Source organism: Channa argus, chromosome 4, assembly GCF_033026475.1.
Source record: "Channa argus isolate prfri chromosome 4, Channa argus male v1.0, whole genome shotgun sequence".
Classification (NCBI taxonomy): Eukaryota; Metazoa; Chordata; class Actinopteri; order Anabantiformes; family Channidae; genus Channa; species Channa argus.
In genome coordinates this window covers 16,079,378-16,095,683 of record NC_090200.1, presented here as the reverse complement: position 1 = coordinate 16,095,683, position 16,306 = coordinate 16,079,378, and the positions used below count along the sequence as shown (strand labels likewise).

The 16,306-nt window shown below is 37.9% G+C and overlaps 2 protein-coding genes across 3 annotated transcripts; one reads left to right on the top strand and one right to left on the bottom strand.

Annotated features, from left to right (window-relative positions):
- Nucleotides 1-292: 292 nt before the first annotated feature.
- Nucleotides 293-6,412, bottom strand: fkbp4 (FKBP prolyl isomerase 4). The gene is made up of 11 exons (XM_067500230.1): nucleotides 5,942-6,412; nucleotides 5,275-5,419; nucleotides 5,046-5,188; nucleotides 4,799-4,919; nucleotides 3,931-4,087; nucleotides 3,433-3,523; nucleotides 3,234-3,317; nucleotides 2,958-3,143; nucleotides 2,635-2,778; nucleotides 1,457-1,552; nucleotides 293-1,345 (listed from the first exon to the last, which is right to left on the bottom strand). The coding sequence occupies exons 1-11, from the start codon at nucleotides 6,032-6,034 to the stop codon at nucleotides 1,253-1,255; spliced, it is 1,353 nt and encodes a 450-aa protein (XP_067356331.1). The 5' UTR covers nucleotides 6,035-6,412; the 3' UTR covers nucleotides 293-1,252.
- A 281-nt stretch (nucleotides 6,413-6,693) lies between these two features.
- Nucleotides 6,694-16,198, top strand: ddx11 (DEAD/H (Asp-Glu-Ala-Asp/His) box helicase 11). Of its 2 annotated transcripts, none has more exons than XM_067500226.1 (28): nucleotides 6,694-6,812; nucleotides 7,237-7,378; nucleotides 7,460-7,675; nucleotides 7,759-7,845; nucleotides 7,933-8,069; nucleotides 8,168-8,225; nucleotides 8,349-8,456; nucleotides 9,404-9,491; nucleotides 9,608-9,810; nucleotides 10,068-10,142; nucleotides 11,055-11,132; nucleotides 11,228-11,274; nucleotides 11,378-11,457; nucleotides 11,590-11,631; nucleotides 11,709-11,776; nucleotides 11,870-11,908; nucleotides 12,002-12,140; nucleotides 12,571-12,705; nucleotides 12,775-12,887; nucleotides 12,960-13,032; nucleotides 13,572-13,675; nucleotides 13,770-13,919; nucleotides 14,091-14,159; nucleotides 14,240-14,340; nucleotides 14,436-14,520; nucleotides 14,647-14,722; nucleotides 14,827-14,981; nucleotides 15,070-16,198. In XM_067500226.1, the coding sequence occupies exons 2-28, from the start codon at nucleotides 7,250-7,252 to the stop codon at nucleotides 15,100-15,102; spliced, it is 2,688 nt and encodes an 895-aa protein (XP_067356327.1). In that variant the 5' UTR covers nucleotides 6,694-6,812; nucleotides 7,237-7,249; the 3' UTR covers nucleotides 15,103-16,198. The 2 variants fall into 2 exon arrangements, with proteins under 2 accessions (XP_067356327.1, XP_067356326.1); XM_067500225.1 differs by lacking the exon at nucleotides 6,694-6,812 and adding an exon at nucleotides 6,840-7,151.
- The last annotated feature ends 108 nt before the right edge of the window (nucleotides 16,199-16,306 follow it).

Below are 16,306 nucleotides of genomic sequence, written 5' to 3'. Positions count from 1 at the left end.
TTTGAAACAATGTCACTAAAAATCAAAAGCTCTTGAACCCCCTCAAATGGTTTAAATTATTTATGAACAAGTTGCACATTTTGGAGGAAAAGTTGGTGTGAACTGATTTCATTAAGTGTCAGATTCCTTCATAGCTAAATGTGTCAAGTTACAGTTGTAAAGGTGTTGTAGTTATTCATGCTGTGAACAAATGGCCTTTCACACATTACTTGGACAGTAAGGCGACAATAAGGAGGAAATCTACCATTACCAGATGTACAAGTAAAAAAAAAAAAAAAAAAAACACACATAATGAAGTTTCAACTATATTGTTTATTATATCCTTCTGTCAGTGAACCAAACAGACTTGTCAAACTGAGAAACCCATGGTTCATAACCCTGTTTTAACTGTTATTAGTTGAGTGTGTCAAGAAGAAGCTAATAAAAGGTCCATCCTTCCTACTGATGCTGCTTTATAATAAACATATTCCAGTTAATTGGTTGTAGTCATCAATTTAAGAACAATACCGAACGCACAAACACAACACTTGAGAAAAAAAGTACAAACTTGATAACCTTAAAGCAAATGAACAGTCCTGTACCCTGGGTGCTGTAAGGGAGCTCCATCTTTGGGCTGAGTGAGAAGCTCAGAAGTCAGCCATTTTTCCAGGTTAACGTCTTTTGACCCCACCTATTCACAATGTGGCTACATGCGTACTTAGGGACACATGCACTCTTAACATTCACACAGACACACACACACATCTACATACACAGCAATTACAACTCAGGGAATTGATCAGTAGGCCCATGAGTGGAGGGTTCGATAAATAGGATAAATGTGATAATCGGCAAAGGACAGGTGGTAGTGTGTGGGGAACTGTGTAGCCCTTAACAGGTGAAACGCTGCACTAAAGACTCTGCTTGGGATGCACTTTTTTTCCTACCCAAAACTATTAAAATCAATGTACAGTCCAAAGCTGTGGTTTAGAAGCAGGCTGGGGTGGTGGTGGCACAAACTAAATCAACATCTCTCTGTGCCATCATCCGGCAAAGACCCACCTGCTAAGCTGACTGTCACAGCAGAAAACCCATACACAACAAAGCCAGCGAAGACACACCTGAAGTCAATGCTTTCATTGACACACTTGTTCTGTTACACCTTTCATTTTCTCTCACACATACAGTCAACACCTTAAACAGAAATGGCTGAAGTTACAAACGTCTCGAGTACAGATGAACCTTAATGTAGTCAAATGTTCAACTATGCTTTTTATTCACTCGCAACTTCCTTTTCTCTGTTCTGATCCTCCATCTCTTCGTCACTGTTCTCTTTGCTTTCACTCTTCACCTTTTCGGCTTCTTTCTGTTAATGAGGAAAGAAAAACACAAATTACAATTTTTTATTTCCACTTTTCAGTCAGTGTCTTTTATAAACCTTACTTTCCCAGCCTCTTGTGATTGATATAGAAATTACCTTTGAATCCCTCTCTGCAAATTTCTGGAACATATTGGCGTAAATGCGTTTGTCTTTTTCATGTTGCTCTTTGATTCTTTTCTGACAAAGGACCACCTGGCAGGATAAAATGATGGACAGGTCAAAGAACTATAACTTCATACACAAGATACAATATACAGTTGAGTGCAAAACTTTGCATCCCCTTACTCTGAAATAGCAGAAATGGTAAAACAAAGAAAGCCACAACACAACCAAATGATGAACAGTCCGGCAAAAAGCTACAACACAAAATGAAAAGCGCCTGGGAGCAACTAAAAATACATTTACAAATCTAAATGTCTGTCACTTTTTAGTGTCCCCCAGAAACATTGCTATGACGGTTGTCCAGAACGGTTCCAGGGGAAAATAAAAAGTGACAGACATTTACATTTGTAAATGTATTTATTAGTTTCTTTTAGAGCCGTTTCCGTTTCATTGTGGCTTTTTACAGTGTGTTTGGTCATTTGACTGTGTTGGGCAGTGAGGCTTCAAATCTCACTGGGCGCGGCCTCACCCAGCCACCAAGGGCAACCTTGGTGGTGGTCCCAAGCTTGGACAAAAATGGGGAGGATTGCGACAGGATGGTTATTTGGGGTAAAAACTCATGCCAAATCAACATGTTCTGCTGTGGCGACCTCTTAAGGGTAAAACCGAAAGCCGTTGATTTTTGTCATTTGCTTGTGTTTCTTAATGCTTTCTTAATGCTGTGCCTGTGTCGTCAAATTGATGACGGGTTTTCTTGTGTTTGTGCTATTTGCATGTATTTTCTCGAATTGCAGTGCCCCGAGCCACCGTAAGTATGATATTCTGTACTTAGGTATTATTTAAGTCTTGTCTGCACTGAATATTACAAAAGAAAGGGAACTTAAAATATTGTTAGTTTCATTTTAGATGACAAAAATACAGTATAATCACGGTCAATACTCATGGTGAGTCTTGACTGTATAAAAAGGGACAGAATAATTTTTTCTAAGACCTTTTAAGCAATTTGTAACAGTTACAAATTTGTGTTACAAAATGCTTGTCTTTCTATTAATTTTTTTAAGTCTGCCTGTTTTCGGATTGGTGACAAACTCGGCTGCCATTAACACGCCCACACATGCACGCACACAAAACAAATTTTCTTGAAATATGATTTAAGACACACAGCTTTATACCTGGCTCTTGGCAGCCTTGTTGGCAGGATACAACTGAACAACTCGCTGGAAGTCGTCTCTTGCCCTGTCAAACTCCTTCATACCAAAGAGTGCCTCTCCCCTCCGAAACAAAGCCTTCTCATTGCTGGCATCTATCTCCAAAGCCTATAATGAAAATGATTGAGACATTTTTTTAATTAATAAAATAATTAGCACTTACAGCTTTAATTTAAAATACATTTGCATAACTAATGAACAGGTTTCTAGCCTGTCAAATACCGAATGAGTCATCAAATAATTATTTCCAAATGTGAAACCAGGTTAACGATGAACAACAAAGATACCTTATCACAATTTTCTAGGGCTTGGTTTGGTTCCTGTAGTTTAAGGAAGCACATGGCCAAGTTCAGATATGCAGCCAGCCGCAATGCTTTGGCTTTTTTCTCATCCTCCTCTGACAAGCCAGATTCATGTTCCAGCCATGACACAATCCTTTTATAGTGAACTGCAGCTCGTTTGTAATTTCCCCCCTAAAACAGAAATAGTTGTATTAGAAGTCTTAAAATAGTATTAATCAGTGTTAAAACTGTTTGCACCTTAACCCTCCCCTCCTTGCATACCTTAAAATACTGTGTCCCTTTCTCTTTGACAATGCCACTCTGTTCTAGCTTCTCAGCTGTGGTCATCTCCCATGACTCCTTTGCCTAAAGTAAACATTTATTACTTCTTAGAGCAGAAATACCACAGTATACAACTGACATGTAAAAGGCAGGGTCAAGTCCTGATGTGTTACTATACACGGCACTGAGGTCCGTTTACCTTCTCAAAAGCTGTGAGTTTAATCTTGTATTGCAATGTTGCTCCAGCGGGAATGTTATACTTTGAATTCCCTGCATTCCCAAAGCCATATCTACAAATAAAAACACACCAATTAGTTCTCATATGTGGTTAATAGATGTTGTGTTGCTTGCACCAGCTTAATAGTATAACAGTATTGTATAAAAGAATAGAAAAAAAAGACTTTTCTGAAGTTCAAGTTATTTGCTCTTTTTTCAAATCAGAGGTTAGCAGTGGTAGCCATGATAGTAACAATGTTTTATTACCTAGTTATTTCTTAGTTTAAGAAATTTTACTTGATAAGCATTATCAGAGACTATTTGCATTTCACCATGTTTCCTCAGTTAATCTGGATAATAAATGTATATAACATAGCAGCCTAAAGTACACATTAACACCTCATTAGTCAAACAATGAACAATCACAAGACACAACTGCAATAATACAAAAAATGTTTGGATTTTGCACGTGTGATCATACTTAGGCCTAATACTGAACAGTGCCTCCTCTCCCTGCTCCATAGCCATAATAGATTTCTCAACTCCAGCTGGCAAGTCATGACTCTCTCCATCCCCAATTTCAAACTTGAGTTCTCTCTCATCAAACACGCGTCCCTTATAGGTGCCAACCACAGTTACTGAAAGAAAATAGAAAATGCTGCAATAAGCTCATTCTACAAAACAGATACTTGATTTAACCACAAAGATGCTGACACACAGCAGACTTACAGCTGTGGCAAAGTGGTAACTGAAGATAAGTGATGTAATAAAAATGTTTTCAATAGGTATAGGAAGTTTGTTTTAAGCCAGAGGAGACTTTCATATACAAGACTGTTAAATTTCAATACTTGGATATCTGCATTTAAGTATCAAATCTGTCCCAGTCCACAAGTAAGTTAGTTTGTAAATATGTTTGTAGAACAGTGGTTGCAGACTGCTATTATTCAGTAAAGTTACATCAGTTATAGACACTAACTTGAGCCAAACTATTACTGTACATACAACTTTGGTGTTAATGCTCATGTGCAACATTGCTTGTGTGCACTGTTTAGCCCTAATCAACAAAAAGGAAAATTGATGTTGACATGTTGCTACAAGTACTGAAATGTAATGAAGAAAGCAAACTGCCATGTCTGATGTTATAGCAATACCTTCAATTGACATGATTTCAATATTTAATGGTCTTAAAGTTCCTTGCATGAAAGGCTCGCGAGCCAAGAAATTGTTTGATCTAAAAATACACACAGTCTCCCTTCAAAAATTAAAATTAAATCTAGTTTAATTGCACACTACATAATAAGTAAATAAAGCATAATTAGCAAAGTAAAAATGGTGACTTGATGTTTTACCTTCAACAGAAGCACCTTCATTTGGCTTGGAATATCCCTGGCCTTTAGTGATAATGCGACGGATGATTCCTCCATCTTCTTCATCAGTTAAGTCCTCACCACGAAATTCAAACAATTCCACCTGTAAGTGTGCAGATATCTAAATTAATATGTTGATATAGGAATGTGCATTTTAACAAAAACACCAAACAGTTTCAAATATATGCTACAATGGATGATCAAAACAGCTTGTTATCACTGAGCTTACCTCAAAAATAAGAGTGGAATTGGGAGGTATTTTGGGAGGGCTGCCTGCAGTTCCATATGCATACTCCGGCTTACAGATGAGCTGGCACAACTCCCCCACTTTCATTGTTGCTACACCGATGTCCCATGCCTTTATTACCTGTCCTAAAGACAGAGAAGACTAATTACAATAACAAGTTATGCAACTATGTTTGAAAAATGTTCCTGGCTCTGCTAGATATCAGACAAACCTTTGCCCAACTCGAAGGAAAATTTCTCTCCTCGGTCTCGGCTTGAGTCAAAAGGAGTGCCATCCAGAAGTGTGCCAACATAATGTACAAACACTTTGTCACCAGTCATTGGGAGATCTGAGTCGGTGCCTTCCCTTTTCACCAGCTGGAAAAATGCAGACAGAAAGAGACTTTCAAAACTGTGAACATTTTATTCCAATTCTTTTCTAAAAGGCATATACAGTCCATACATTTGTGACCTGTACATACAAGGTGCAGTTTGGTAATTTGCAAATTCTTCATTTTGAATGAATATGGGCAGTAACAAATTAATTTGTGTGTGCGTGTTTGTGAATATTAAATCTCCCTTAGCATTAATAGCTTTTTTGCATTTGGTCTTCCTCCAGGGTTCCAGACTCTTCCAGAAAAGTGGAAATGGCTAATCATGTGATTGCTGTTGTCACCCTGGCAATAAGTTTAAGATAAAAGCAATGACATAAAAGATGCATGGAGACAATGTTGTAAGGAGTTTGAAATAACTGTTTTAAATTTTAATAACCGTGAAACCAACCAAAGCATTAACCGTTAATTTTAAGCTAGCTGGGAGAATGTACAAATAACGACCAACCAGGTATGGATACAGGTAGCTGGAATAGCGCACATAACACAGCAAAACTCATTATTTTACCTTCAAAACGCCGCCGTCTTTCTTTGGTGTGATATCCTCTCCCTCCATTGGGATGGTGTGTTGCCCTTCACTTGTCAGCTCCTCTGCAGTCATTGTCAACAAGAAGACTTCTTCTTTCTACTACTCTGACCTGCACTACACTAAGTTATGACTAATGTGTAAAGCAAATGTAGCAGTCAGTAGCAATCGGACTAGCGTCAAACTAGCTAGGATAGCTAACTAACCAACGCTCGTTAAGTAATGCTACAGCTCTCCGCTAGCCTTATCAACGTAAACTAGCTCTTTGTGGACGTTATTATAAATAAATCACAAATGATACCTCCTAGCTCGCTGCGACGATGCTCGTTTACTGTTGTGAACCAAGCACACTTGTATCTGAACAATGTATGGGTTTCAAAGTACGCTTCTTCAAGTAGACGTTGTCTTGCAATCTGGCAGCTGCTAGAAGCTTAAAGAAGGGCAGAGAACTTTCCAGACATCCTAGGAGGAACCCGGGGGATGAACCCGCGTTGGTGGCGTTACTTTTGTTAAGCGTCCAACTCCCGGAGAGGCGGTGCACCTAAACAGAGCCGAGCAGATCCACAAAGTACAAATTGTTTTATACCACCATAAAGGTAATGATAAGTGTAGTTATTGTATAGTGTAATTACCTAATAGCACTGCATAGTATACTATAAATAGAGTACAGACACATTAGTCCCGTCCACAAAAACATCAAGATGCAGTACAACATGCACTTATTGTTTTATCTCGCTTCCTATTGGTCAGATTATGTGCCCACTACTGTCAGTTGGCGCGGTTGTTGAATAGCAGGTAGTTGGAAATAATAACATTTTACGCAAAGTTAACCTCCATTTTAGGAGACCTACGGGTGAGTATATGCCAGCGATTTATGCGGTGGTTACTCTCAACCGTGGGTAAAAGTCAACAAATAACATAAGGGTACTTGGGTGGCTTGTACAGTACATAGTTAGCCACGAGGTCGACATAGCTCAATAGAGTTTTGGTTGTCCTGTTAAGACTGGTAAACAGCGCACAGAGAACGCGTTTCATATCAAATTTAGTTTCCTGACATGCATGCGAAAATTCTTCAAAATGACGATTCAACTCTAGTTCGTTGCAATAAGTTGAATTCAATTAGTAAGATGATCGCGTACTAAAGCTGACATCCGTAAAGATTTTAAATGACCTGACATGATCTACCCAAAATGTAGGACTTACGTTAGAGATTTTACAATTTCCATAACGCAACATGTTATGTTTTGTAAAACGTTAACATTTCTGTCGTCCACCAGGGAATTCATAAAAATGGAGAATGACAGGGCCCAATTTCCATTTCCCTACCAGCCCTACAACATCCAGGAGCAGTTTATGAAATCATTGTACAGTGCACTTGACCAGGGCAAAGTTGGCATCTTTGAAAGTCCAACTGGAACGGTGTGTATGCAGGAGAGACACAAGTAATTGGTATATTTTATTAATAGCTTGAACTACTACTGTATTTCCTTTTTTACCCAGGGCAAGTCACTGAGTCTGATATGTGGAGCGTTGAGCTGGCTCACAGACTATGAGGAGAGGAGACGACAGGAGGCATCTGTCCTACTGCAGGGAGGAGAAGCAGCACTTGCTACTTCCACTTCTCAATCCTCTACTACCAGCTCCTCAGTAGAGCCTGACTGGATCACAGATTTTGTTCAAAAAAAGGCTGAACGCGATTTGGTGTCAAAATTAAAGGTGCAAAATCATTGTATTTCAGATGTTCCTCTGAATATGCACCCAGGTTTTTCCTAATGTTACTGGATGTTTGTGTGTCTTAGGAGGAGGAATTGAAAAGGAAAAGGAGGGAAGAACGCTTAGAAATGATCAGAAACAATGTTCAGCTAAAATATGCATTGAAAAGAAAGGTAAATGTCTTCTAGGTCCCAGACATCAGACCCAAAAATTGCAGTCTTTAAAACTACGGATTTTAATTTCTGTGTATGTGTCTGTAGGGCTGTGAAGACAATGAGGCATTCAAGTTGCTTCAGCTCAGTAAGGAAGAACAAACTGAGATACCCGAAGATCAAGAGGATGACGAGCTTATAATTGCGGAATATGAGAGTGATGATGAGTCAAAGCGCAAAAGCAGGTAAGGTCATTCATTCATGAGTAACAGATGTTATCATCTTTGCAAGAAGCCAAAACGGATGGAGATTGACATCAGGCTATGTCTGCTCATGTGCTCAGATTTTGTGAAGCTGAAGATGACGAAGATGATGAACTGGTCGAAGAACACGTTACTAAGGTGTGCGCCTGTGTGTGTAAGACACAGATTTCACATTTTAGCTGCAAGAATGTGTGTCCTGATATAAAACTTAATGATAATGTCTTGCTAATATCTGTCATTGAAATATTTGCATTCTCATAGATTTACTATTGCAGTCGCACTCACTCCCAGTTGGCCCAATTTGTCCATGAGGTGCAAAAGAGTCCCTTTAACAAGGACATCAGTCTGGTCACACTGGGCTCACGGCAGGTATATGTACACACACAAACACACCAGTAAACTCTGAATTCCCTAAATTTTATTATTTTCCCTAGATGTCAGCCAGTTTAATAGTAAACTTATTATGAATGTTAAGCAACATTCTCTTTCCTGTGTTCAAGCTAAATACTAAACTGTAGACCTGTAGAAGGCTTCACAGCTTTCTTGACATTTTTTTTATTCCTCAGAGCAATATTAGCTTGACTTTACACTGAACAGTGAGGAATGCAAGTATAGACTATAGATCCCAATCTTGACATGTAAGTATGCTTTGTCAAGGTTTTTGATCCTTTTAGGCAATAATGTGTGATATGTAAAGAGTTGTATAGGAAAACTTTAAAATTTAATCAAGACTCTAGTAAGTGCCACTAGTGTAAAGACAGTTGCACAGACAACATCAGTCAGTTGTAGTTTTTCTATATGAAAAATATGGAGACAACAGGCTGTTTTCAGAGTGACTCACCTCCCCTGTTTTTGTTTATGCAAGTAATTGTTATCTCTGGAAGAAGGTGCATCTAGTCAACTTTTGTTAAAGAGAGGGAGTCTGTTTGTTAAACAGATTTAATTGTAATGCTTCAAACTTCACAATAAGAGAAAAAGTGCACTATGGGGTGAATACACTGAAAAACATAAGTTTATTGCATCTGAGAGATACACAAGGTTTGTGTGACGTTACTGATAAAGCAGTATTATTTCTTTATTTACTTATTATTTATGACATTTTGATTATTTCTGATGATAAAAGAACATTTGTACTAGCTGAATGTTGCATTATTATGATGTTGTATATTTAGGGTTAAGCTTGCATCCCCTTATGTGCCCTTTCAATATAGGGGGATTACACAGGAACACTTAATTGTATTCAGTCAGTTTAACATGATTGTTTACAATGATGTCTGACACTAGTTTTGCAGTTAGCATAACTGTGTACTTTACAGAATCTGTGTATCAATGAGGAGGTGCGTCGACTAGGCAGCATCCAGCGCATTAATGACCGCTGCATGGAGATGCAGAAAAACAAACATGGTGAGAGCTTGTAAACACACTCCCATCAGAACTTTTGATCTAAGAGAAGGCCATTTCATGGCAATTTTTTATTTGTATTGAAAGATTGCATTTAAATCTGTTCCTCCATTTCACAGAGAAACAGATTCATGAGGAGGGTGTGAAACGTAAGCGAGCTCTGGCAAAGACAGTGTGTCCCTACAATAAAATTTCAGCACTGCAAGAGATGAGGGATGAAATTCTGGGGACCGTCCACGACATAGAGGAACTGCTGAAGTTGGGCAGGGAAACACACTCATGTCCTTACTATGCCACACGCCTTGCAATTCCACCTGCACAGGTAAGACAGTACTCATTCATCACCATGTCTGTACTTTTAGTGTCTTTGCTGATCTCTCTACGTTTATTTTAGATTAACAGCAATACACTGTATGTATTTACCCATCTATGTTCAAGCAGATTTTAATTGCAGCGTTAATCTGTGTTGATGTTTCACTGTCAGTCCAGGACATTCTTAAGAAAAAGATTTAGAATTTAAAAGAGAACTAAATGGTTTTATCAGGTAAGTTTATTTATTTTTTTTTTATGTGTGCATAGTTGGTGGTGTTGCCCTATCAGATGGTACTTCATGAAGCTACAAGAAAAGCAGCGGGGGTCAAGCTGAAGGGACAGGTATTATTAGATATAATTTTTTACATTTTTCACAGCTATAGTCACAACTGTCATTTTTTGTTGTTTGAAATACCAAAATAATGATACACATGATTTCTCATAAGAAGCTCTGGCACACATTGGTACATACTGTATCAATAAGATCCTTGAACAAAATGTACATACATATACCCTACATGATTATGGCATTGTCAGATCATAAGGAAATGGAGCCCCTGGAAAAAGACACAGACATGTTCTTATTGGTTATTTTCTCATGTGTCTGGGAAGATTTTGGTCATTTTGTTTGTATTTTATCTTTTTCAAGACAACTGTCTCTCTTTTTTTAGGTCATTTTGTGTTTTTATACTCAGGATTTTCACGTTTGTCTTTTGCCTTATTTTTAAAATAATTTTTGTGTTATAGAGGTCATTTTGTGCCCTTTTTAACTGAGTTCTGTGGTACTACAACAAAAAATATAAACACTTTTTATAAAGGCACAGTCACTGTGTCTAGTAGGCCTGTTCAGTAATCCCTCCACGTTTATATGGGGCATTTGACAATGACTGCGTTTACATGCACTTAATAACCTGTTTACTAGAATTTAGCGTATACATGCAGCAGAAGAGTTACCTTATTCTTCCTTCACCTCTGAGTTTTTTTAAACCTGGGTCAGAGATTTTAACTGTATAGTGACAGAAAACTGCTTTCTCCATGAGTCTCATGCAGCTGATCCACAACAGTCTGAACCTAAAAACGTATTTATATTTCTAAATCTAATCGGACTTTAGGTGGACTTAAATCTATGTAAATGCACTCACTGTTTCTGTACCTAAATATTCTTAAATATTAGTTTTAACATTAGGAAGTGGCGTTCATCTGCTACTGAATGCTATGGACAGAAATCTGTTTGAAATATATTTTCTTTTACAGGTGGTGATCATAGATGAAGCTCACAATCTTAGTGACACACTCTCCTGTATACACAGTGCAGAGCTGACTGGAGCACAGGTAATGACAGTAAAAAGCATCACACACATAGTCACGTTTTATACGATGCCTGTTCCCTCTGATATTTCTAAATTTTATAAACTAAACTTTTGCAGCTTTGCCGTGCCTATTCCCAGCTCACACAGTATGCTGACCGCTACAAGTGAGTATACACACGTAGACTCACATATTGCCCTAATTCACAAACAAAATATTATCTCACCCTTCTCACCATTGATTTGTATATTATGTTTATGCACAATCAGGAGCAGACTGAAGGCAAAGAACCTGATGTATATCAAACAGATTCTGTTTGTTATTGAAGGACTTGTCCGGGTACTAGGAGGTGAGTGAATTTTGGTAACAATTTGTTTTTGATAATTAATTATTGTTGGTTTGTAACATGGTTTCAAGAGGAAATTGCTGGAAAGTGAAGAGAGTGCCTGTGACATCGCTAATCTTGGTGTAACTCCTGCAGGTAAAGTGGGGCACAATCCTCAGAGCCAGACAACGCAAACGGGTTAGTAAATAACACTAATTAAAACACACTAACACACATATAAGAAGAATTTATGGACATGTTTCTTATTCTTCTAGGAACAGAGATGCTTACAATCAACAACTTCCTCTTCAAGGCTCAGATCGATAATATCAACTTATTTAAGGTAGGTGACAGTTTTACAGCATTAAAAATCAGATTCATATCTTCTGAACACTGCAGTCAGATTCTTTCAATGTCACTGTCCTTCTCACTTTAGTTACAGAAATACTTTGAGAAGAGCTTGATCAGCAGAAAAGTGAGTGTTTATGTCACTATGTATTGTTTAGGTTACACCTCATAGAGGGTGATCTTTTGAAATGTACATATAACTCATAGCTTCGCTCTGCAGCTAGGTGCCTTTGTGGAGAAGTACGCAGGTTCAGGTGTGAGTCTGCACACTCAGACTAACTCCAACAAAGAGAACCGACGCACAGAGGGCTTAAACCGCTTCCTTCAAACACTGCAGAACAACCCGAGCACTGCACCAGGTCAGATGTCAAATGTTTGTACCACCCAAATATTTAAACAGGATATTTTGGGGATGGGCTTCCTCCTTGCAGACATGTGCTATTAGGGTAGCAGCATGAAATGATTAAACGGCTTATAATAATCAACTTCCATAGCAGAATCAAGCTTGCTTTATAACAAAACTAAGGTGTGCTTAAAGTTGCTTCGAATAGATGGTATCCATGAGGTTGGAAGACTGTGTTAGAAGTACAGTCACAGACAAGATACACAAGTCAAATTGTTTATCAAATGCATCAAAGGAGACTATAAGCATGCAGGTTTTTTTTTTAGATCAAACTAGAAAGCTAGCCTGTTTCTAAATGACAACACTTTTTAAAGTGTCTAGCTGCAAGGAGGGTACTTTTTATGCATTTAAAAACTGATCTGTTCTTTGTGCTTGTCTGTGTGCAGTGTCTTCATCAGACCAGCAGGGTTCTGTAGAGACAGAGAAAGTTTTGTCTGCCTCTCCCATGATGCAGGTGGAGGGTTTCTTCATGGCTCTCACCAACAGCAACACTGACGGCAGACTGGTGGTGCACCGACAAGGTAGCATTTACACACACATTAATGACAGCAAATCAAATACGACTACTGCAGTCTTCAATTTTACTGCAGGTACTTTGTCTGAGAGCACCATCAAGTTCCTGCTGCTGAACCCAGCAGTCCACTTTGCTCAGGTGCTGAAAGAGTGCAGAGCAGTCATAATTGCAGGAGGAACCATGCAGCCTGTAAGTAATAGTTAGTTATTGAAAAATAAATTCAAGTCTTTGTTGCATAATTGTAAGACATGTTACATGTAGGTTTCGGACTTCAAACAAGAGCTACTGTTTTCTGCCGGAGTGGGAGAAGAACGCATCACTGAGTTTTCCTGTGGTGAGTGGCTCATTTTGTAACACTGCAGAACTTTTTTGTAGTTTTTCTCTTTGTGTATTTGAATGTACTCTCTTCTAATGATGTGTTTATCAGTTGGTTTAATGTAGGGAATGTTTTCTTTAAAAAGGCTCAAATTCTAGCCTATTTTTAGCATGAGTACTACTACATCTTGTGACTGAAACAACGATTTGTCAATCTAAGGTAAACAAATTGTAGCCCTTATATCGGAGATTCTATGAATTCAACCTGTGACCACACAGGTTGTGCATCAAACCCTTGTATTCCTGTACCGATGATGTACAGAAATAAGGAAAAGTACTGTGCTCTCAGATGCACAAGATCTGTGTGAACTTACAGCATAAATCAGTTGACCTTAGTTCACTGTTTATACACTTACTGGCATGTTTATTAATTCTAAGCTTTATACTGAATATGTGCTGATACAGTATCATACAGATAACTGTATTGTCTGTTTGTATTTTTTTGTTTTTGTTCATTCGAAAGTGTGTAAAGTAACTGATTTTAATTTTTGCTTGTAGGTCATGTAATTCCTCCTGAGAACATTCTTCCTCTCATCCTGTGCAGTGGTCCGTCTGGCCAGGAGCTGGATTTTACTTTCCAAAACAGAGACTCCCCACACATGGTAACAGACACATAAATATGCTGTTTCACTAACTTCCTACTGTAATGTTGTTGACCTGTAGAATTACTGCATATTTGTACCTGTTTGATGACAGATGAACGAAACAGGGCGAATTCTCTCCAACATTTGTAATGTGGTCCCTGGAGGGGTCGTGTGTTTTTTCCCTTCCTATGAGTATTCGAGACGGATCATTGCTCACTGGGAGGCTAGTGGTGCTCTGACTCGTCTGGCTAACAAAAAGAAGGTGAATTACATTATTTCTTTAAATAAACCACATTCTTTTACTATTTTGACCCTACATGCCATTATCATGTCTCAACTCCTGCAACAAGGGTAATGTTGAAGAAATAGCCTGTTGAAGAGTGAAAAAAGAACTTTACTATCAGTCTTTAACCTATGCCAAACACATCCTCAGATCTTCCAGGAGCCCAAGGCAGCTAGTCAGGTAGAGCAGGTGCTGAGCGAGTTCTCCCGTTGTATTCAGGTAAAATTGGCACTGCTGATATGTCCTAACAAAAATCGTCCTTACCACTTATAGTCATTGTTGGTCTAATTTCATTTTAGAGGTGTGCTCTGGACAGCGGTGGACTTACAGGAGCATTACTGTTCTCTGTGGTTGGGGGAAAGATGAGTGAGGGCATCAACTTCTCTGATGACTTGGGCAGGTGAGTGTACATCATGAGTGTACATCAATGTGCAACCAGTAACTCCCACTAAATGTTTTGTGTCAATTTGTGTTTATATTTGCATGAAATAATAGGTGTGTGGTGATGGTGGGAATGCCGTATCCCAACATCAAATCCCCAGAGCTGCAAGAAAAAATGTCCTATCTAGACAAACATCTGGTGAGGCGCTTTTCCTATTAGTCTTTATTGCATCCAAAAAGCTGGCAAGATAATATCACATGGGCATCAAGATGAAGATTATCATCAGTGTAATCACAGTTTGTTGTTGTTGGGTTTTTTTTTTAGCCCCACATCGGAGGTAGGACCCCGGGTCAAGCACTAATAGAAAATGTCTGCATGAAGGCTGTCAATCAGTCCATAGGTAATGATGCAATTTTCATAATGATAGAGGAGTATGCTATCAAAAGGTACTTATTATATATTAGGATTAGTAGTGATGATTATTTGATTTTTTTCTCCTCGAAGGAAGAGCTATCCGTCACCGTAGTGACTATTCCTCCATTGTGTTGTGTGACAGACGTTACTCCCGACCTGCTACTTTCTCTAAACTTCCAACGTGGATCAAAGATCGCACCAGCATATACACAACTTTTGGTCCTGCCTTTTCTGCCATGCGGAAGGTGAGATGCATTTGCAGTTACTTATAAACTCAATAAAATGGCAACCATGACTAAAATTGACTAATACTGTCTGTATATTGTTTCCTAGTTCTTCCTGGAGAAGAAGCATACGCAGATGTAGTTTAACTGTAGCTGGCCTTAACTGACACAGCTCATGTTTTCACCTTCATGAGAAAGCACCAAGAGTTGGAAGTTTCTACTCTTTCTACTAAAAAAAACAAATCTATTCTAAAAAAAAAAAAAAAAACACTAAAAGGTAATAAGTTCCTTATCAACATGATTGTCGCAGCCCTTTTATGCTGGTTTTTGTTTATATTCTAGAACACTGTGTCCATCAGACCCAGATTCCCCAGGCTGTAGTTCAAATATCAGCTTTTTTTTTTACATTTCACTTTTCACATATTGTCCCTCTGTTTTGACCAGGACCAACATATTTAATGGTTTAAATAATAAATCCAAGAATCCAATGTAATACTTGTTAATGCATGTTAAACTAATTACTGAAGCAGCTACTACAAACATTAGGTACAGCATTGATGTAGGCATCCAAATCACTGGATTATAAGTTTTAAATATTTAAAGCACTCACTGTAATGTGTTATGTAATACAAATATTTTATTCAAAAGAAGGATTTTAGTGAAATGGGTGTGAAAGTGTTTTAATGGTAATGGTTGTTTAATGTTTTTGAAATGTTTCACAATTCTTAATCAATAAAATTGTTATTTCACTTTCAGTGACATTCAGCCACTTAGACAAGTCAATGCAATATGATGCTATTACTGTAGATTGAGGCCAAGGTTCTGTGAGATGAAAACCTTCTTACTTTTACAGTTGGGTGCAAAATTTGCATCCACTTATTTTGAAATAGCAAAGAGTGTAAAACAAATAATTTTTTAATCAACATAATATATAAACGTTAAATTATAAATTTAAACGTTGATTATAATTGATGTGTAAAGGGGGTACAAACTTTTCAACTTTTTTTTTATTCACTCAACCATTTTCCTTACAAATGGCGTTTACTGTCAGAAGTACCAGCTAAATATGCATTGTTTTTATGTTAGATTTAGGGTTAATTTTGCATCCCCTTATGCCATTTTAGTGTAAGGTGATGCACATTTAGCTAGAAAAATGTTATTTTATCATCTGAAAAATAATGAAAATAAATAGTTATATTGGTGCAAATGTTTGCATTCCCCTTTAAAAATCAATTAAACGACTTTCGATGAAATTCTGATGAAGGTACATTTCTATGAACTGACTGTTTAATGAATATGTTGATTAAAAAAAAAAAATTTGTTTTTACTATTTTTGACATGTCATA